The 24,331-nt window shown below is 34.2% G+C and overlaps 1 protein-coding gene across 2 annotated transcripts in view; it reads right to left on the reverse strand.

The window, feature by feature from the left end:
• Nucleotides 1–24,331, reverse strand: part of LOC150099389 (protein lifeguard 1-like) — a 260,287-nt gene that overhangs the window by 213,143 nt on the left and 22,813 nt on the right. For both annotated transcript variants that reach the window (XM_090403359.1, XM_090403360.1), the window contains exon 3: nucleotides 21,692–21,770. In XM_090403359.1, the coding sequence (XP_090259485.1) occupies nucleotides 21,692–21,770 (79 nt within the window). The remainder of the gene's footprint in view (nucleotides 1–21,691; nucleotides 21,771–24,331) is intronic.

Consider the following 24,331-nt stretch of genomic DNA (forward strand, 5'->3'; position numbering starts at 1 on the left):
AAGAAAGTATCTCATATAAGCAGTGTATAACTGCATACCAAGGGCTAAGCAAGTAAATATAGTAGAAGTGAAATGGATGAACAGTGAAATCGAGCAAGCTGTATTGGAAAAGAAAATATTATAGAAGAGGTACAAGACAGCTGGTGGTGATTGGATCCATGAAGAGTATAAAGTGCAAGCTAGGAAGGTGATGAGAATGGTAAAGAAAGAAAAGGTGCAGTATGAGAAGCAACTGGCTGGTCAGGCCAAGGTTAACTCAAGGAAATTTTTCTGATATATGGCAAGCAAGAGAAAGAATAATTATGGCAGGTTGTTTATGTGGATAGTCATGGTAATAGAATAACAGTTGCAAAGGATATAGTGGAATTATTGACTGAGCACATTATCAGCATATATCATACTGGTGTAAATAATGTCATGCAATATATAGGCGGGAGACAAGTGGAAGTGAAAGAATCAGATGTGTATCAGGTGTTCATTGGGTTAGATATTAATAAGTTGTAGGAATGGATAACATATTGCCATGCATTCTTAAGGAATATGCACAACAGTTAGCTATGTCCGTGTGTGAGGCTTAAATGCTGTGAAGAATTCATGTTGGAGGTTTAATGGAATATTATCAGCACTGAGAAAGGATTTAAACTAATTTCAATGCTTCCAATATTTCGTTTCAGTCACAGAGACATCTTCAGGGATTACAAAAAACTTTTTGCAACAACACATACAAATACAATACAACAGTGAGTGAAACCAAAGTCCTATCTAGGTAGTGCACCCTCTATGGGCATTTGCAGGTGGCCTAGGATGTAAAGAGGGATCTCTGATAATTAATGTTTCCCAAATTTGGGGAAGTTTTATGCAACCGTATTTGTTTAAATTAGGTTGATTATTGAGTGCAGATGCAGATTCAAAGAACAGTCTTTCTTTTTTGAATTTACTATAGTGTTTTTTTTCCCAGGAGATCCTGTGGGTTGTATCCAAAACATGGTCTTGCAAGGCCTGATTGACCATAATCGTGATTGCAGATGTATGACTTGTGTTCTTCTAATCAGATGGCTTCTAATCGGATGATAAAATAAATAATTGCTTGAGATTCTCGACAACAAATGCATTCGAGCTCAGGTCATTCCTCTTATACAAATCCCCTTTTCCTTCAAACTCATTTCACACATCCAAAAACTCTCAATCCAATATTATAAGAACACAAGTCACACACCTGCAATCCTGATTGTGGTCAATCTGGAACTGCAGACCATGTTTTGGATACAAAACACAGGATCTCCTGGAAAAAAACCCACCATGCTCCACCATAGTAAATTCAAAAAAGAAAGACTGTTCTTTGAATCTGCATCTGCATTCAGGAATCAACCTAATTTAAACAAATACGGTCGCATAAAACTTCCCAAATTTTCTCTGATAATTAATGTTTTGGGAAACATTAATTATCAGAGATCCCTCTTTACATCTAGGCTACCTGCAAATGGCCATAGAGGGTGCACCACCTAGATAGGACTTTAGTTTCACTCACTGTTGTATTAGAATTTGTGTGTGTGTTGTTACAAAAAGTTTTTTGTAATCCCTGAAGATGTCTCTGTGACTGAGACGAAATATTGGAAGCATTAAAATTAGTTTTAATCCTTTCTCAGTGCTGATAACATTCTATTAAACCTCCAACATGAGTTAGCTATATCCTTGATCTGGTTGTTTAATGAAAGTCTAAGTCTTACATTGGGTAAGGTTCCTAAGGAGTGGAAAAGAAGTCAAAACAGTACCACTCCATAAGCAGTTTTAAGACAGACGTTTCCAATTATAGACCAGTCTCTATAACTGCAGTTGTATTCAAGGTGTTGGAGAGATTGGTTAGGAATAGAATACAAGATTGGGTTGATGGACATTACTTTCTTTATGATGGTCAGTATAGATTTATGAAGGGTAGGTCTTGTTTTATCAATTCACTTGCATTTTATGAGAAGATGAGGAGTGTGTTAGATAAAGGAGAATCATATACATTGATATTCTTGGATTTTGCAAAAGACTGTGATAGTTTAGCACATAAGTTAGTGTGCAAGCTGCAAGGATAAAAATACATAGTATATTGGTTAGATGAACTGGAGACTGGCTCTCTGAACGATACCAACAACAACAAGTTGGGGATGATGCAAAGTTGGAGAGAATTATAAGTAGCACCACTGATAATAATTCTTCAAAAAAAAAAAAAAGATAATCAGTGGTGTGGTTTAGGATTCTGTTCTTGGGCTCCTGCTGTTTAACTTGTTTGTAAATGATATGTCATGTGGACTGACTGGGGATCTTTAGTTTGCTGATGATGCAAAGTTGGAGAGAATTATAAGTAGCACCACTGATAATAATTCTCTTCGGGTAGATTCGAACAGACTTCTGACTTGGACAAAGGAGTGGGGTTGTAGTTTTAATAAATGCAAGGTGTTGCATTTTGGAGTGCAGAAATATAAGGCTGTGTACTATACTGACAGTGCTGTTCTGCAGGAAGTGGATGAAAATTTAAAATTTGGGCGTGATGGTTGACAGTAGACTGAAGTTCAGAGGGAATATTGCAAGTGTTGCAAAGACTGAACACTGTAGTGCCACTATGATAAGAAGCACTCTAGCATGTAAGGATAAGGAGTGGTTGTACCACTGTATAAAGCACTGGTCAGACTACACTTGGACTATTGTGCTCAGATATGATCACCTGGTTTTCAATGTGATTTGGAAACATTGGAGAGGGTCCAGAGAAGAGTGATTAAGACAATATCAAGACAATGGAATATTGGCTATGGAGAGAGGTTGAAGGCATGTGAATTACAGAGTTTGGTGGATAGGAGGAAAAGAGGTGATATGATAGGCGTTTAAGTTAGTGAGGGAATTTTATCACATTAATCCAGAGGGAATTATAAAAAGAGTAGAAAGCGAGAGGGGAAGAACCAGAGGCCATTCCTGGAAGTTGTATAAGAGTGTGGTGAAGAGGGGGGTATGAGGAGTAGATTTTTTTTATATGGAGAATTGAATGGAATGCATTACAGGAATATGTTGTTAATGCAAGGTGTGTTAAGAATTTTAAAATTTAATGACAGATTTTTGTTCAGTTGAATGAAGCTCTCATGATGAGTCTGCTGACTTCATGGAAGGTGTAATGATAATATTTTTCGACCTCGAGTTACTTCTATCACATGCTGCTTAAGGGAGGTGTCATGCAAGAGTTCAATACATTTTTTTTCATGAGATTTCACTGCTATTCAATTAATGTGTGGATAATTCAAGTCACTCATGATGATTAATCATTTAGTATCTATCAGATTTATTTAGCAACACAGTTTATTATGTATTTCATCTTGTTACACTCCTCCTCCTCCTCCTCACACCAAATAGGCTCAAACTCACTGCTATATGGAAAACTGTTAGTAATATTGCAATCACAGCTAACTAACTGGACTCAAATCATCAGATATGATTAGCATTGCACCCCACTCCCTCTTCTCCTGCCTATCCTTCCTAAAAACACTGTACCCTTAAACTCAATACCAGTTAATATATCTGCTTCTAACAGCGAGGTTGCACTAATGCCAATAATCTGACATATTCACTAAGACAACAAACTCAGCCCCTTTGTTCCTTATACCTCCATGCTTTTATTTTTGTATACTCTACTCTGTAGTTTGCATGACCCAGTTGGACTCTCAGATTCCTGTTCATATCTAATATTTAACTTGTGCAGACATCCTTACACATAAGTTCAATCTGGACAAACACAAAATCATCTTTTCATCATAATCACATCCATTATTAAGCATATTCATATCATAGTTGCTCTTACCTACAGATTTGTACCATTCTTTCTCTATCATAATCTAGTTTTCCTGACTCTGTGTATTAGGTCTCTTACAAATAAATAATTTCTTGATATTCTCGACAACAAATGCATTCAAGTTCAGGTCATCCTCTTACACACATCCAAAAACTCTCATCCAATATTTCTACATTCTATACAGTCTCAACATAGAATAAGAACGACTTATTCTTATCCTTCAAACAATTTGATATCATAGTCCTTAGTTCAGTGTGGTCACACTGAACTAATTCAGTGTGATCACATCTAAGTAATATACTAATTATTTTGTCTCCCTCTCTACTCTTACTTCTTGCAGAAGAACTTTCATATCCCCTCTCATAGCATATATACTACCAGACAAATTGTTTGTTCCTACCAGAACTACCATCTCTTTTACTTCACTTTTCAATTGCATTCATTAAATTTTTGATTGTAGCACATAGAAAACTCCAACGGTCATCAATCTTAATTTTTATAATTGCATCTCCATACCATATAATTTCCAATCTATTTTCGTACTTGATTATCATTACACAGTTTCTTACCTGATATTTAGTGTTTTTGTTTCTCACTTTTCTGCTTACCATCCATGTCCTTCTGATGCCTCTCCAATCACGTTTCAACTGTTCCCTTGTCTTTCCATCTAATGATTTGCTTTAGTATAGTTATTTCCAAAGTTAATTCATACTTGTTACCACCTTGTTAACAATTTCACTAGCATTTCTCCTTATTGCTGCATTGTTCTTATGAGGTTTTAGCACCATTTTATAGTACAACTTTAATATTACAGTATTCCAACAAAACTATAAATACACAAATATCAGTAGTAATATTACTATAAAAAAAACTAATTATTCTAAGAAAATAATGCAATAAAAATCACTAATTTCATGGGAGTGTTAAACACATTGCCTATTAACTATACAGCCTCACACAAAGCCAAATTCTTTTAATATTTGTTTTTTTCTCAAGAAGATGCACCTTTTATTTTTGAACAACTTATTCTTATCCTTCTTATATATATTCTAATTCTTATCCTTCCAGTGAAGGATTAAGGATTTGGCTTTCCCTAAATCATGAAATAAATACAACTCAATTTATTTGAGTGCTATACATTTACCTTCTCCATATATGAGAAAGAGAGAGAGCAAAAACCTCTAGTGTACCTGTACCACATATGATCAAGAAGTATGAAGTAAATAAGAAACTAAAGCCCTTGTAACTTGGCATTTATGAGCACAGAACAGATACATATATGAAGAGTGAGTTGTTAATAATAACACAGTTCCTTTGCAACAAGAAAACAAGGAGTGTGATACGTGTGTAGAGGCGTAAGTGCTGTGAGGACATCATGTTGGAGGCTTAATGGATTTTTTACAACACTCAAAAAGAATTAAAATAGAATTTAATACTTCCTATATTTCGTCCTAGTCACTAGGACATCTACAGGGATTACAAAAACAATTAATGTAACATATACACAAATAACAAACAATACTAAGCCCAACCACGTGGGTGACACTAAAGTCCTATCTAGGTAGAGCGCCCTCTAAGGGCAGTAGTAGGTGGCCTGAAATGTAAGGTGGGAACTCTGGTGATGAGTGTTTCCCAAATCTTCGGAAGCTTAATGCAACCGTATTTATTGAGATTTGGTTGGTTTTTGAGAGCTGCTGCTGCTTCTAAGAAAAGTCTCTCTTTCTTGAATTTGCTGTGGTGGAGCATGGTGGTTTTCTTCCATGATACCCTGTGGGTGGTGTCCAAAACATGGTCAGCCAAGCCTAAATGACCATAGTTGTGTTTGAAGATGTAAGACTTATGTTCCTCTAGACGGATGGATGCTGATCTGCCTGTCTGTCCAAAGTATGCCAGCTTACAGGAACAGGGTACTTTGTAAACTCCAGGCAGAGAGAGAGGAGGGAGCTGATCTTTCGTAGAACGGATAAGTGTAGCAAGTTTGCGGTGGGGCTTATATGCTGTGTGTAGGTTGTACTGTTTTAGTATCTTGGCTATTTTTTCGGATGTGCCACGGATGTAGGGTATGGTGATGGCATTTTTAAAATCTTGTTGACGAGAAGGAAGGGGGAATGGGGGAGGAATTGATTTTTTTTTTTGATACTGTGATCGCTGTAGCCATTGGAGAGGAAAGTGCTGTGTATGTGGTTAAGCTCAGTGGTGAGGGTGGTTCCACTGGAACAAAGATTGTGGGCTCTCTTGGTAAGAGTTTTAATAATGCCATATTGTTGAGAGGGGTGGTGGTGGTGGGAGAGTTTGTGAATGTATCTGCCTGTGTCTGTGGGTTTTCTGTATATGGTGAAGGTAAGTGTATCATTAGGCAGGCGTGTGACTAAGGTGTCTAGGAAGGGTAAACAATTGTTCTTTTCCTTTGCCATAGTGAACTGGATTCTTGGATGTAGACTATTGAGATGACTGAGGAAGGAGTCTAACGTGTCTGGGCCATGACATACTACTGCCCTTAGAGGGCGCTCTACCTAGATAGGACTTTAGTGTCACCCACGTGGTTGGGCTTAGTATTGTTTGTTATTTGTGTATATGTTACATTAATTGTTTCTGTAATCCCCGTAGATGTCCTAGTGACTAGGACGAAATATAGGAAGTATTAAATTCTATTTTAATTCTTTTTGAGTGTTGTAAAAAATCCATTAAGCCTCCAACATGAAGGAGTGTGATAATAAATTAAAAAAACTATTAATTAAAGAATAAATTTCAGCAGTCAATATACAGCACTGAAAATATTTTAGATCTTAATCAATTACTATTTTGATGAAACTGACTTTCAATTCATTTTTCAGTGAACTTTCTTCAAAGATTTATGATGAATTATGGGTTTTTTTTAAATTGTATTTCAATCAACTGCTTTATCAATTATTTAATAAGTTGTTTTTCTCATTAAATGTTGCTCAATATACGGTCTTTTGATGAAATGAATTGCTTTCAATGAATTTTCTACATATCCACATTCTTCATATCCATTTCCATTTGCTATAATTTATGTAAGTTTTATGCAGTGGTCTGTCAAATGCTTCGCAAGTCTAGCAGTATCATGTAGTTTTCCTTTATCTAACTCAACCATCCCAAAAAAATACATAAATTACTCAACCAATACCTATCCCCCCCCCCTTCACAAAGCCTGACTTGTCCCAAACAATATTATATACCTATCCACCTAATCCATCTTTGGCCTGCTTAACATTTCCACAACTCTTGAAACAGATCAGTATATAGAATGATATAATCACGTAATCACAAGAAAGATATTTATTTAACCAAATATTTCGGTCTGGAAATAGCAGACCATCGTCGGTGGTATTACAAGAACAGTTTAAAAAATATACAAGCTAGAATACTAACAATAGATCGTTGAAATTAGAACATGCCGCGTGATGTTATATCACTAAGTATGAAACGAAATATTTTGAAGTAGAAACATGATTGAATTTGCTATTAAAAAAAAAAAAAAAAAAAAAAAAAAAAAAAAAAAAAAAAAAAAAAATTAATGGGTAATCTTGATTAGGCTTTCCCAGATTTTTGATATAGATATGCAGTCATTACGATTCAGGTTGGGATGATGGAGCAAGGCCTCCACGCTTTCCTTGAACAAACGTTCGAACCTATAACGGGATCTATGTAAGAGGCGCGTTTTGGACCAAAGGATGCTGTGGTCAGTTTCAATCCCGTGTTGAGCCAAACCAGACTTTTCAGGTTTATTGTGAAGAATGGATGATTGATGTTCTTGGATTCTTTTTTCAAGAGAACGTCCAGTCTGTCCAAAGTAAGAGAGATCACAGTTGCAAGGAATTTGATAAACTCCAGGAAGAGATAAAGTTAGTATTATTGTTAATATTATTAGTATTATACAAGCTAGAATACTATTGTTAGTATTCTAGCTTGTATATTTTTTAAACTGTTCTTGTAATACCACCGACGATGGTCTGCTATTTCCAGACCGAAATATTTGGTTAAATAAATATCTTTCTTGTGATTACGTGATTATATCATTCAGTCTTATGTCGCAAGTATCCTTAAAACAACAGATCAGTATATAATTTGCTACCTCTGTCTTGAAGTCTTAGGCAACAATTTTGTCACTTTCCATCCCTTGGATCTTACCATAGCTCAGACAGTAATGCTTCAAGTTGATTACTAAGCTTATTATAATCACCTTTCCTTTAGTTCCACATATACAGGGTGTTCGGGATAAATTTGACAGTTTCGTAAGGAAAAAGAAAATCTTCTTTGTATCTATTAAATTTAATGAATTGACAAAAAAACATTACAGGCAGAGTTAATTACAATACTATCAACAAGATTTACTCAAAATAACCACCATTAGCATCGATCACAGCTTCAATTCTGCTTCGGAACCTCGAACAAGCTGATGCTACAGTCTCCCTGGGAAGGGCCGCAAAAACTGTTTTAATTTTATCCATTAACTGGGCTTTTGTATTACTGGAAGTGCGATTGGTGTCTTTTTCAACTGCACCCCATACAAAATAATCCATGGGGTTAAGGTCTGGGGAGTTTGGAGGCCAAACATTTGGACTGGTGAAGTCGTAGAAATTTTCAGACAACCATTTTTGACTTTTCCCAGAGGTGTGGCAAGGGGCCGAATCCTGCTGCCATACATACGGCCTACCATTGGCTACCCTTGTTATCCAGGGCTTGACTACAGTTAGCAACTCCACGAACAAAGCCCGAATTCCAATGCCAGGGTTCTTCAACACCTGTTCCTGCAGATTTGCGAGGAATTCTGCTGTACGAACGCAATCAGATCGTCTGCTAGGGATCTTTCTTCTTGCTACATCCTCGTAGTCACCATTGCAAGTCTCTAGTTCATGCCTGATTGTTTTTACTGTATTCAGGGAGCATTGGGCAGCAGTCGTAATATCCTTATTTTGATGGCGGGCACGAATCATCATGATACAAGTTATTCTCTTCCATGATTCAGGTGGGTTCCAGCTATCCATCCTTTCTGACATCTTGTATATGAATGAAGAAGGGTCCAAACTTTTAAATGAAGAGAAGTGTGTATGTAACTTACGGAAAAATATAATTAATTATAAATATGTCAAATTTATCCCGAACACCCTGTATATTCATTCTTAATTGAAAACTCCACGTTCAGCAACCTCCCTGGTCAAGAATGAATGAATGAATGAGTCTACTTTCAAATCAGGAAATGTGGCTACCTTCATCATGGGCAAATAGTCTATCACCAGATCCAGACATTTAAATGAGCATTCAGAACTAGATTGGTAAAAGTACTCTTTGAGGGTCAACATGAATTTGTTAAAAGATCATGTTTTTTTGCAATATACTTATTCATCACAACAAGGTGAAAAAATGCAGCGGAGAAGGAGTAAACAGATTATTATTATACGGACACCTCCGTGGAGACTGAAGTCACAGAAGACTCATCATAGAAGATCCAAATTATCCACATATCTATCATACCTCTCCTTGAACCCGTTAACAGACAAAGCACTTACAACTGTCTCTAGCAACCCATTCAATTCATTCACCACTCTCCAAGTGAAAAATCCAGTACTCACTCTCATACTGAACTTCCATGAATGACCTCTTGTTTTGTCCTCTGTATTTAAATCATCTTACTCCACATCTCTTGATTAACTATTACTTTACCAAATTTTACTTCATCAGCAAATAACTGAATATTTCCCTTCAGATTATTTTTTATATCATTTGTGTACAAATAAACAGTAATGGCCCTAGTACAGAACTTGGCAGCACACCATTAGTCACCTGCATTCTCCCAGATTCGGCTTCTCCATCAGCCATGCTCATATCCTTATAACCAGTGTGATATCCATCCCCATTTGTTCTCATTTGCCTAACAGAGTTCCATGTTGTATTCTGTCAAATGCCTTTGCAAAATCAACAGAATCATAGCACAGCCATTCCCTTTCCAACTCAGCTGTCACTATTATAAAAACTTAGCAAATTACTAAGGCATGCCTGACCCTTCACAAAGTCATATTGCCTCTCATAGAGTAATGTATATCTTATCCACCCATTCTGAATTCTGTTTTTGACCAGCTGTTCCAGTACTTTTACCATCACTTCTGAGATACCAATTTGTTAATAATTTGCTGCTGCAGTCTTAGAGCCTTCCTTACGCCTATAGCAGTAAGCAGCAACCAAGTTCATATTTTGTCTTACTTGCTTCATTCTCACACCAGACTACTTCATAAGAACAACCACCTCTTTCTGCCTGTCTCCTATTCTTTTTGGCCAGAATTCATCTGCTATCAGCATTACTCCTCTTCCCATCCTATATCTCTCTCTATCCACCCTGAAAATACTAAACCCATCATATTCTATCCTTGTAACTTCATTATCTGCTGTTAGCCAAGTCTCACCAATGCCTGTAATTTTTGGTGAGGATGCAATAACCATTGTCAAATACTCACTACTCTATTTGATATTGCTCTGAAAGACTAGATTCCCCATTTGTTGGTCATTCTCACCTACACTTGCCTCATGTGTGCCTTCACATACACATATTCATGTGCATCCACTCTAAACTGAAGTTTTCCTGACTTTGTGCTTCAGCACTCTTGGTGAACAAAGCTCTAGATCAGAAAAAGATGTTCAAAGTTTTTGCAATTGGTTAAACTATAAATTAAAGATGCCAAGAAATGATACTCTTGGTTTAATCCTTTATCCAAGTGTAAGCAAGCAAAGTTTGTGCGTGAAATATCTTCAAGACTGGGCTACTTGTATACAGATGCTAATGACTTCACATCAATTGCCTGATGGTGGGTTTGTACCTGTCACTAAGTAGAGCCACCACTGAATTTCCTGTTTTGGAATGATTCATGTCATTAGTAATGAGTTAGTAGTGATCATTCAGAGTTTTTGGAAAGGTATACCTGCACTTTAATGTTCCTCAATAAGTCAGAACTGGACCTGGCTGGCCAAGTAGTTAGTGTCGTGACGTTCTATTTTCATGTTATGTTTTAAATCTGCCATCTTGGTTCAAGTCACTCTTATCAATATAACAACTAATTGCAAATTGATCACCGATCCAAAAGTAGGGAAATTTATAATTATACTGCGCACCCTTTTTTTAGATTAGTCTACATAAAATAGTAGGATCAATTCTTAATTAAGTTAGCAGTCTCCTCATTTTATTTAGGCCGAATTATTTACCATTCCACTTGGGGTTCCTGCAAGATTCGAATATTTATGAACGGTGCAATAAAAAGGAATTCAGGCAAACACAATATTTAGATTAACAAAATAAAACATTTAATATATGATATATATAACAAATACAAGAATTCTGCTTTAAAATGAAACAATACAATCGACTTAATACATCTTGCTAAGTCACTCATGCCAATTCAATGTTCTAAACTTTCACATACAATTCACAGTTTCAAAATCATAAGTTTTCTTAACTCAAGTTAATAAAACGAAACTTCTTATTTAACCAGCCTCCACATATCTATCAGATGTACTTAATATTTAAATTCACAGGAAGCACTAATCAAGGTAGACAATATTCCAAGCAATCTTATTTCGGACTTTGAACTTCGAAGATATGTTAATGTTAGAATAAACAAACAAGTATGACTACTCTTACCAGATACAATCTTCAATACATCAATTAATTGTGAGCACACTTATGAATTAACTTATTTATGTTAGCGGAACACATTAATAAAAATTCTCCAACGATTTAACTGAACTACTGTTAATCGCGCTTCACTACTCTAAAAAACACATCAATAAGGCACTGATATCTTTCCTTGTTTACTTTTCTCAAACTAGTTATTTTCAATATAATTCTTCTCAGGGCAACACAGAATTAAGACGTAATCCTAGACTAACTGGAACTAATCAGAATTTTCCATTGAATGTCCAGTTCTTTATTTATCCGGTTACGGCATTAATTTTCCTTTACAACACAGCTGACTTCACTTGCAGCTAAGTATATGATTCACTATGTTTTGGCTCACTTCTAAACACTATTCTCATGAATTTCTGCCCTAGAGAACTTATAATTTTCTTCCACTTCCTTTGCTTGTATCCTACCTTCTTTCCCGCTCCGCAAAAACTTCCTCTCTTCCCTCTAATTAAAATTCTTATATATATAACATCTTTCCTCTTCTTTCAGTCCGAAGGTCACGCTCTATTCGACTCGTGCTTGTTTATTTCATGCGTCTCCATGACAACAAATGAACGCAAACATTTCGCTAATGTATTACAATGCTCTACTACTACATGAGTGATTACATAACGTTAAATTTTCACAAATGAGAATAAACAGAATATTTAAGCTACTTAATCAGCTTTTTCATTACGTATAGAATTAATTATAATAATACTTTTCGTTACATCATATATATATTTTAGTTATTATAAATTCTGCACATATTATTACTTAATAAATTAATAGTAGGTTAAGTTTAGAATAAATATTTAAATAGTAATCCTAAATTAAGAAATAATAATTAATTTTTATACAAATCATAATTAATACATAATAAGCAATGTTAAATGTGAATGAAAAAAAAATAAATTACACAACATAGTTTCATTCACAATTTAACATAGGCTCACCCTTTCTTTGAAAAATTTTTTTTTTGTTATAAGAAAAAATTTTTCTTTTCACACTAGGCTCCCTCACTGAAGAACTGGATTACATATTTCCCTTTCGATTCCTCAAGTAGTATCTAGTTTGAATGAAACCTGGTTCCTTATTATGTCTAGTGCATTTATTCTCCTTCACATTCTCATTAAATCTCTCTTATCACTATCATTATCAATTTCTGCGTGTCTTCTATGTCTGTAGTATGGGACTTTCTCTTCTGAATTAAATTCACGTTTTCTATTACCAAAATTAAGTTTTAGCTGTCTCATAACTTGGTGATTTGTTCCATTATATAGATAGGTCATTTTACCAAAATTGACTTCAACTGTCATTTTACTATTAGTGGCAACTTCTGATTTAGGCTTTGTCACCACTACTTGTTGTTCATCAGTGACAAGTCGTGTGTCAGACTGAATGTGCACATGAGAGTCATCATCACTATCTCTTTTAGATGATTGATTCACAGCCGACTTTTCTTTAGTAGATGGTCCTAATTCAAATGGCAATCTAATCTGTTTTGTTTGATGCTTAGTCTTATCATAATCAAGAATTTCATTTCTTCTGGTATATCTCCTTTGTTCATCAGGGATATTTCCTTTTTAGAAAAGTTACAAGAGAATTGATATTTTGCTAAGAAGTTTGTTCCCAAAATAATGTGAGAACTTAGATTGGAAGTAGTGAGGACAACAAGTAAGTCTTGCCACACGTACAGTCCATATTCTGGTAGGTATATCCTTGCTTGAAGTTTCTCATATGCCACAGAGTTTGAGTCTGAGAGAGAAGTAATCCTTACAGGTTGTCTCAGCTTGGCAGTGCTCTTCCACAGTTTGTTCTTTAAGGTTAGGAAGTAATCCATCCTGATGGTAGAGGCATTGCATCCTGTATCTAATAAGATATCACATTTAGAGCCCAGGATATCAACCTCTAATTCTCATCATTCTCTCATTAGATGCTAGATATTTCTGAATTCTGTTATTTCTATTGCGGATCACATATCCAAATTTTGAGTTCCATCTGTTGTTATAGTAGTTTTCCTTGTTATGGAAACAGTTCCTGGCATAATGTCCAAGTTTGTTGCAATTATAACATTTAACAGGATTTCTTTGTTTTATATCTGTCTTGGATTGAGGAATAACAGACATTTGTTGTCTAACATTATCTAATCCTCGGATTACTTTATCTAGACTAGTTAAAATAGGTTGACTTTGTTTTTCAACTTCATGTTTGATCATCTCATTAATTTTATTTGTAGTGAAGTTTTGATTTTCTTGAGATCTCAAGGTAATAGTCGACAATTGCTTTACAACTTCATCAAGACTATCCATTATTGGCTGATTTAATTTTTTTACTTCCTGGTGAATCAAGGTTTTTACTTCTGTCATCAGTTTCTTGTCCAATTGCTCCTTACTTTCAGTTAGGCAGTTAATATTACTTGAGTTTTCTCCAATATCCCTAGCTTTTCCTTTTTCAACCTTACTTCTCTTTTCTGCTTCTGATTGGTTGAAGGAAGAATTAGTCTTATTCACAACATTAACAAGACTTACATTGGTTGAGGGATAAAGGTCTCCCAATATTTGTTCTCTTTCCTTGACAGTTTTGAGACACTCTTCTAATGTGGAAATTTTCCTCTTATAGGCTGTTTCTCGCAGTTCTTGCCCTAGACCTTGTCGGAATTGTTGGAATACAGCCCAATCCAAGTGAGGTTTATCTTCACTAGTAACATTCAAACTGTTGGCCAATGTTAATAAACGATTATGAAATTCAGTAACAGTCTCTTTATCCTTTTGAATAATTTTCTGTAATTTCCATAAATTAGGACCTACACTTCTAAGTTTACAAAATTGGGATAACAAAGTTTCCTTAAATTTTGAATACTCAAAGGTTTCCCGAAGTATTGGAGAAGAATATAAGAATGTTTTTGCTTTACCTATTAATTTACTTCTAATCAAAACTAGCAATTGAAAGTCAGTCCAACTTGCTATTTCTCTAAGTTTTTCAACATAGGTAAAGAAAAATAGTATACATCATCCGATTCTTCACCTGAAAATTGGCGAAAAACCTGTTGCGGGTTTACCGTACGAAAGAATTCACTATCATTCATTTCAGAGCTTGATGTAACGGCCATATTGATTAATAAATTACTAATTCAATTAATATAATCTTTCTACTTTAAAATAAACTTTTATTTTTGCCTGACTCCAGATTATAACCAGTTCACTGTGATTTATTTAATTTACTTTCTAAAATTTCAGGAAGCATTTCTATGATTGTTATCACCAAAACTAAATTCAATTTCTTAACTTATAGTTGTTAAATTTAATTCCTATTGATTAAATCACATCCTGTCGACTGCGCCATTTGTCGTGACGTTCTATTTTCATGTTATGTTCTAAATCCGCCATCTTGGTTCAAGTCACTCTTATCAATATAACAACTAATTGCAAGTTGATCACCGATCCAAAAGTAGGGAAATTTATAATTATACTGCGCCACCCTATTTTTAGATTAGTCTACATAAAATAGTAGGATCAATTCTTAATTAAGTTAGCAGTCTCCTCATTTTATTTAGGCCGAATTATTTACCATTCCACTTGGGGTTCCTGCAAGATTCGAATATTTATGAACGGTGCAATAAAAAGGAATTCAGGCAAACACAATATTTAGATTAACAAAATAAAACATTTAATATATGATATATATAACAAATACAAGAATTCTGCTTTAAAATGAAACAATACAATCGACTTAATACATCTTGCTAAGTCACTCATGCCAATTCAATGTTCTAAACTTTCACATACAATTCACAGTTTCAAAATCATAAGTTTTCTTAACTCAAGTTAATAAAACGAAACTTCTTATTTAACCAGCCTCCACATATCTATCAGATGTACTTAATATTTAAATTCACAGGAAGCACTAATCAAGGTAGACAATATTCCAAGCAATCTTATTTCGGACTTTGAACTTCGAAGATATGTTAATGTTAGAATAAACAAACAAGTATGACTACTCTTACCAGATACAATCTTCAATACATCAATTAATTGTGAGCACACTTATGAATTAACTTATTTACGTTAGCGGAACACATTAATAAAAATTCTCCAACGATTTAACTGAACTACTGTTAATCGCGCTTCACTACTCTAAAAAACACATCAATAAGGCACTGATATCTTTCCTTGTTTACTTTTCTCAAACTAGTTATTTTCAATATAATTCTTCTCAGGGCAACACAGAATTAAGACGTAATCCTAGACTAACTGGAACTAATCAGAATTTTCCATTGAATGTCCAGTTCTTTATTTATCTGGTTACGGCATTAATTTTCCTTTACAACACAGCTGACTTCACTTGCAGCTAAGTATATGATTCACTATGTTTTGGCTCACTTCTAAACACTATTCTCATGAATTTCTGCCCTAGAGAACTTATAATTTTCTTCCACTTCCTTTGCTTGTATCCTACCTTCTTTCCCGCTCCGCAAAAACTTCCTCTCTTCCCTCTAATTAAAATTCTTATATATATAACATCTTTCCTCTTCTTTCAGTCCGAAGGTCACGCTCTATTCGACTCGTGCTTGTTTATTTCATGCGTCTCCATGACAACAAATGAACGCAAACATTTCGCTAATGTATTACAATGCTCTACTACTACATGAGTGATTATATAACATTAAATTTTCACAAATAAGAATAAACAGAATATTTAAGCTACTTAATCAGCTTTTTCATTACGTATAGAATTAATTATAATAATACTTTTCGTTACATCATATATATATTTTAGTTATTATAAATTCTGCACATACTATTACTTAATAAATTAATAGTAGGTTAAGTTTAGAATAAATATTTAAATAGTAATCCTAAATTAAGAAATAATTAATTTTTATACAAATCATGATTAATACATAATAAGCAATGTTAAATGTGAATGAAAAAAAAATAAATTACACAACATAGTTTCATTCACAATTTAACTTTAATGTTCCTCAATAAGTCAGAACTGGACCTGGCTGGCCAAGTGGTTAGTGTGTCCGCTCTCCAGTCAAGAGGTTGCAGGTTCGAATCCTGCCATGGGCATGGATGTTTGTGATTGTCTGTGGAAATACCAGTAGTGGTCAGCGGTAGATGCGGTCAGTTGGTGCATTGTGAGTGGTGGAAGCAGAGTTGTAGAGTGGATGCCCTCCCTCGATGAGTCTTTGGACTCCCTGGAGGTGACAAATAATAATAATAATGATGCATATTATACCTATCTGAAAGGGCATGTGTTTACATTATGGGATGCTAATGCCATTGATGTGAAGTCATTAGCCTCTATATGCAAGTAGCTCAGTTGTGAAGATACTTCATGTGCAAACTTTGAAAGATTACCATCACATAAGCTGATAATTAAATTGCAACATATTGGGCTGAGATAGCAGATTTTGCATTGGAGGGATATACTGGCAGTATGATAGATATCAGCAAGTTGTGTATCCTGGAAGAGGAAAATCTTCTGGGGCATATCATTGTTTAATGTCCTAGAAGTCTGTTTTGGGGCCACTGATGTTTAATGTATATGTTAAAGATACTGGGACAGACTTAAATTTGAATATACATTTGTTTACAAATAATGCATAGTTAGATTGTGGCCTTACCCGAGGATCTGAAATGACTGAGTTGAGTGAGTGGAGTTACCATTCAATGTTGCAAAGTGTAGGCTTTTAAAATATGGCATGCAAAAGCATACAGCTGGTGGAGATATCTTGCAGGAGATGAATGAGATAAGGGATCGAAGACAAAGACCTAAATTTCATGGAACATGACACACACTGCTAAAATTGTGAAGCCATCACAAGATCATGCCAGTCAAGTAGAGGACAATGATGTGTAGAAGCAGTGTTGTTGTTTTTTTTTTGGTAAAACAATAAGTGCCAGTACTCATTCTTTGCTAATAGAAAAAATTTAAAATTAAAAGGATATGAAAAGAAAACTAAAACAATTACTTACTAGTATTTTTACTTCATATGTACATGTATATAAAATAAGTAAAACGTACATATAATTTTAATAAAAGTTTTATATAGCAAATATATAAAAAAAGTTTCATTATCAAATATCTTTTTGATAATGTAACAGATGTAATGAAAAATGTAAAGTTAATTAAATAACTATGCTTCTTTGTATACAAGTTAAATGTGTAAAAAAATTACTGAATATTACAAATTTCTAAATGTACTGAATTTCTACGTGACAAGTCATAAAGGTGCAGGTATGCCATACTGCTGCATACCATCTCATGTATGCTGAGAGGATGTCTTGTCAACTAATAGTATGTTAGCACTGTCAACTGATAAAAATGACATATGTTCCCATTTCTTTGAAGATCTGTGTATTCCTTGGGAAACACATAAAAGTGGAGACCTTCCAGAGGATAACAACAGAAGGAATGAAACAAATTTATTCATTAAATCTGGAGTTGAAGTATTATGAAAGGAGTTGGATGGTAGTTACACATTTCAATGAATTCAGTAGCGAGTGGAGGAAGTATTGATACTAGTTCAGATGAACAGTTACCATGGAAGTATTTATAGATGCATGCTGAAAAAACTAAATGCTTTTATGATTTGTATAGGATTAAAAGCTTTTTGGTTCTATTTTGTCTTGAGCAAAAGAGAAATCCTAATTTTTTGGATGCTGAGGAGACAACAGTTGTGAAGTATTTATACCAAGAGAGGTTTGATGTCAGAGTAACCTGAAGAAGAGAAATCTCATCTTGTCTATTGATGATCTGGGTGTTGTCAAAAGCAAGACTGAAAGATTTTTTTTTTTTTTTTGTATAAATTAAAGTTAAATTTGGTAGAAAATAAAGGCAGAACCCTTTTGCTAATGTTGAAATTGATAAGGTTATTTTTTAAATCATATTGAATGGTTTGGCAATCAGAATTCAGGATAGAAGAAGTTGATGCTCTGTAGGTTATGATTTGTGTAGCGAAGGCTGGATTGGTGGTCAACCAGAGTAGATTGTTAATGTATAGAAAGAAGGTGGGAAAGAATAGAACCTTGTAGAATCCCAGTATTAGTTGCATAGTCCAACTAACACCCAATGAGCAGATCATTTCTCCTCCTATATAAAATACACACAACATTTTGTAAACAGAATTGAGAACATAATACTCAGTAAGGATGATCTATTAGTTATTTTTGATTTATCTAACCTTTTCACAAATGTACCAATCATTGAGACTATTCTTTTGTAGGACAAATGCCACAGCTCTCTGGTTATTTCATGTGGCAAAATAACTTTAACCTCAAAAAAAAAAAGTACATCCATGGACTTGACACTATTCCCTGCTATAGCTAATTTTTATGTGGAAACCTGAGCAACATACTCTGATTCTGCTACTCAAAGTCAGGCTAAGACATGTTGTTGATATATTTATTTGGTCCCATGGCTGCCATACCTTAAACATTTTCTGCAACCACCTGAATAAACAACATGCACTTGTATAAAATTTAACAGTGAAACTGAAAATCAGAATGCACTTCTGTTATTTGATACACTTCTCATGTAAATCTTCCCTCTAACCATATGTCCTTAATATCTCGTATAAGTCTGTTGCATACTGTTACCTGCACATACAAGCCAATAAATACTATCTGGATTCTTACCAACATAAAAACTAGGTGTCATTAGTAAATGAATGAATCAAAATTTGCTCATATGAACATTACAAATAATTAACAAAATGATTCAACAAATTTCAACAAGAACATACCTAGTTGTAGCCATTTTTATGAATAGGAGGAAAAGAGGGATATGATTGCATTTAAGTTAGTAAATGGTTGTAACTGGGTTAATGTGAAAGATTAACAAGCCAATAAATATTCTCTGGATTCTTACCACCCAACATAAAAACTAGGTGTAATTAGTAAATGAATGAATCAAAATTTGCTCATATGAACATTACAAATAATTAGAAAAACATTTATAAACAATGCTTATAAATGATTCAACAAATTTCAACAAGAACACACCTAGTTGTAGCTATTTCTGTGAATAGGAAGAAGAGAGGGAATATGATTGCATTTAAGTTAGTAAATGGTTGTTACTGGATTAATGTGAAAGAAATTTTTCAGAGAATGGGGGAAACTGGGTTAATGTGAAAGATTAATAGGAATAGGAAAAAGTAGGGGTACTCCTGGAAGCTGTACTTGCGAGCAAGCATAAGAAGCAGGTTCTTTGCATGGAAATTGGTTGGTGAATGGAATATTGCCTGATGCATATACATTGAATGAGTTTAAGATACTATGGAGGTCTGGTGTTAATAATAATTTCATACATAAGAGTTACTGGAAAAAATAAACTGTTTCCCAAACAATCTTATGTCACCTTGAACCTCTGCTCTACAAAAATTAGAACATTTGTTCACCTCCGCTTCAAAGGAGCTTTTCTTAATGAGTCCGGGAGGGGGGATATAATAGACCTGTTATAATGGGGGGGGGTATAACTCACCTTAGATAGATGTAATAGAAGGTACAATAACAATATAAAAACACAAATGACACAAACCTCAGGCCTTTTCAAATTTGCATTCTCACCAACTTATACTACATTATAAGGATTGGTCCTTTCTGATCATGTTTGATACATCACAAATTGATCTAAAAGGACCTGATCCTTATAGTGCACCAAAAGTTGGTGAGAATACAAAATGAAAGAAACCTGTGAGGTGCTAATCAGCCACCCATATTTGCATTTCACTGCCTGCAAGAATCACACATTCCATTATACAAAATATTGGTAACAAAGGTATAATTTAATTTCATTCCTCTTGTGCTATGTTTCATTTTCACTAAAATGAATGATAACCAGCACTTAAGTCTAGACAAGAAGACTGAACCATTCTTCCGCCTTTACAATATTTCTGTTCTACATCTCTTTTCTTTTTGTTTGTTTAGCTGCTTTTAACACATTTTTCTTTCAATTTTTTTTTCTATATTCTTTAAGAGGACATGCTCATTTTCTAGTCAGTAACTTCTTGTGTCTAGTGATGGCTGATAACCCACATTCATAAATAATTAAGTAATGTTTTAAAGTATTCATATTTGGTCAGGAAGTGTTAAAATATAAGACTTATTATTGTTTCTATGACCATAGATTTATTTAAATACTATATATATGTTCATATAATAACGCCTACCAGTTTCGCTAGCAACTGCCTAGCTTTCTCAAGGCTTGAAAGAAAATATGATAAATGCGCAAAGTATAAAGAATACAAAGCCGTTAGCACCTATAAGGTAGCTAAATTGATACGTTCACGTGACAATGTCAGCATGTATTGTGAATCTTTAGTCCATGAGCACGCGTTGTATGATTGTTGGCATACTGTAGTTCCATCAAACTGAGTGAATTGATTAAAATTTTCCAAGTCTCATTCAATATGGCCCCTTGATTTCTGTTTAGGTTGCTGCCTGTTCGTAGGACTACTGTTGCTTCTTTGAATAATCGGTGTCTGAAATCATCTATGTAGGGCATAGATCTATTTTCCCAGTCTATAGAATGGTTAGAAGTTAAAAAGTGATGCGCTAATCCGGAGGTGATCGTCCTGTTATGATTGACTTCTCCAACATGCTCTTTCTGTCTTATTTCGAGGCTTCTTGAAGTTTGTCCAATGTAGGAGAGGCCACACGTACATGGAATATTATACACACCTGGATATTTGCAAAAGTAATGTTTTCTTCATATTTGGCTATGTTTTTCTCTTTGCTCAGTAATACTTGTATATTTGACCTGAAGTTTACAAAAGCTGTCCCCTTTCCCCCTACTCTAATTGATTTTGAAAAGTTCCATACATTTTTCAGGGTGATACTCATTTTTATTCTACACAAAACTAGATGATCACTTACTATTTTAAATACTCCATATGCATTTGTATCCTGGACCAATCTGAAGAAAAGTATTTTACATAAAGGTTTAATATTAGTACCTTGTACAAACACAAGAACATGAAACCTTTATGTTAAAATACTTTTCTTCAGATTGATCCAGGATATAAGTGCATATGGAGTGCATTAGGTGTATCCTTAATTTTGTATTATAACAAAATCGAGGATACATTCAGCCATCATATCATGCACATAAATTTCACATATACACATTTTAAAATGTCTATATATAAGAAATATATCAAAGAAAATTATTTAAAATTTACTTACTCAAAAATAAATAGGCAAATGAAAGCTACAGTGATACCAAGCTGAACCATGAGTATAGCATACACTTTCCTGATGAAACCTGAAAGACAGAATAACTTATCATAAATCATAAATTTTAAGATTAACTATTTGGATAAGAGTAAAGTACAGAACACACCAAGGATATAAAACCATGGGAAACGTGAACAGAGTTATCTGTTCACGTTTCCCATGGTTTATGCAATGTAGTCAACATGTTGTGACAAAACCTAATCAAGAAGAAATCCAATTAGTTTAGCTCATTAGTTGCAATCTGCAGTTTTTTTATCAACTAATCTGCAACTAGTTGATAAAAAAAAAAGTTTAACTCATAGAGTTGAACTTTTTTTTATCAACTAACTGCAGAGAAGAGAAAAGCATACTATATATTGATAATTTTAATGAGTTTATTTAAATAGTTCAATTAACACTGCAGAATATTAACACATTTAATAAATTTAAGCATTCAAATATCAATACAGTCAATAAGGCTCTAGTGTTTATAAATAACTTGTGTAGTTCTGTAAATAGTGCATCTTATAAGTATACCTTCTCTCTCTTAGAGGAAGTGCAAACTAGATCTTCTATACAGTAGACTGCTCATTCATAGATGCACCACCATCCTGATTACTGTGATCCTTAAGTGGCTACTGCTATGTGTGGTCTTCAAAATAAGGCCTCTGGTTTCTGTTTTCCTCTCTCTCCATACATGCAGTGTGGGTGACACATTTCATGGACATACCCCCCCCACACACACACACACTGTAATTAACTAGACATACCTTCTCTATTTCAGAATACAGTAGTAAAGTAGTTCTGTAGGCCTCTGGATAATACACAAGACCAATGGTAACATCTCAACCAGCTAATTAATTACCCTGATACTTCTTACTCTGCCAGATCATGCCTGGAGTGAGGGAGTATAGTAGAATGCAAGGGACACTGTTTAGGTCACATGTGGAGAGGAGACTGGGAATTAGTGTAGGAGTCATATTCGTGTCTTTCATTGTTACCACATACCCTGCTCTGTAAGTTTCTGATGTCTCTAACCACATAGTAACACCATGTTTCAAGAACTCTCTCTCTTTTTAATGTCAAAAATTATGAAAAATTCTGAATAAAAATAAATACACTAAAAAAAAAAATTCAAACAACAAACTACATTAGTGGTGGTGGGGGAGAAACGTCACAGTCATTTTTTTACATTTTCATTTACATCCACCACTTGCATGCATCTGTTAATCTTGCAGAACCACAACTGCTACTGCTGAACTCATCTATTCAAACTGTATTTTGCACAATTCTTCCTATAATAATGATTGCATATGTGTATTGACAGATTTTATATTCTATGCTAGAAACTGCTAAACCTTTAAACCCCCTCTGACTTTCTCCAGTTCAAAATTTTCTTACCATGCTTTGTTGCTTTCATTTGCTGTCTTTACTGCCCTTCTAATTCTGATAACCACTCTGATCTTTTTGACTATTTTTAAATATTGCTTTTCTATGGCTTAATTACTCAAACAGTGAGATCATCTTCCTTAGGGACTTCATTGTTCAATGATCTCTAAGAAAGCCAATTTGAATTGGCTCTACCGACGATGCAACACATGCATTTGCACGGGACGGAAAAATTGTTCTAAACTATACGAGAAATAAATCATAAAAAAAAAGTCATTTATTCCTTGTCTTTTGAAACTAGACTTCAGGATGGCGTTAGTTAAATTTTTACATAATAAAATTTCATTGTACTTTCTATTTTTTAAAAATCATAATCATTTAAAATAATGATTATGATTTTAATGTAGCACTATGTTGCGTTTAATATCACACTGTAAGTGTTAATATCAGTCGATGTGACAATAGCAGAACACTTATCTTGCATTTATTTCTGATTCCATTGGTGGCCATGAGTTGACCTTGATCTGAAGTTAAAATACATACATATTTATCAAAATTGCTTAATGAAAGTACAGGAACATATTCTTAATGAATATAGAATTACAGGATTAAATTATATATAAAATTTCAGAATGATTGAATTATTCTGAAATTTTAATTAATTAATTATCCTGGTTATTTTTCCACCCCTAATTATTTTTAGCCATAGATGGGGCTCCATGTCAGGAAGACTTTTTTTAATGTAAACAGTTCAAACCACAAATAGAACTTGACTGTCCCATCAATCAGATGTGTCCCTGTCAGTCGATAAATGCCAAGAGACACATTTTCTTTAAAACTTCTTTTAGATTTTTTAGTTATTGAAAAATTAACTATAGAATGGACCTGCAGTTATCAGTAACAATTTTTTATTGAATTAATTTTGTCATGTCATACAAAATTAAATTTTGTACATGACAATGGTCGTTATTCTGTCTTCCATGTATGATTTCCGTTGTTTCTTATTTGTAAGTGAGAATCCGACGAGTGCAGTGTTAACATTGATGTGATGACTGTGTCTTTACACAGTGTCTTTTTGTGATTTACATTGGGGGTGAGCCCAGGGAATGCAGCCAGACATGAAGTAATCTTCAACGATACTTTAAATGCGGACGCTGCCTTTTCCCATGTGGCAAGCATGGTCTTTCAAAATTAAAGCTTATTAAAACTTATTTACGTTCT

Source organism: Typopeltis vanoorti, chromosome 14 (genome assembly GCF_054136105.1).
Source record: "Typopeltis vanoorti isolate ZY-2024b chromosome 14, IOZ_Tvanoo_1.0, whole genome shotgun sequence".
In the NCBI taxonomy this organism is placed as follows: Eukaryota; Metazoa; Arthropoda; class Arachnida; order Uropygi; family Thelyphonidae; genus Typopeltis; species Typopeltis vanoorti.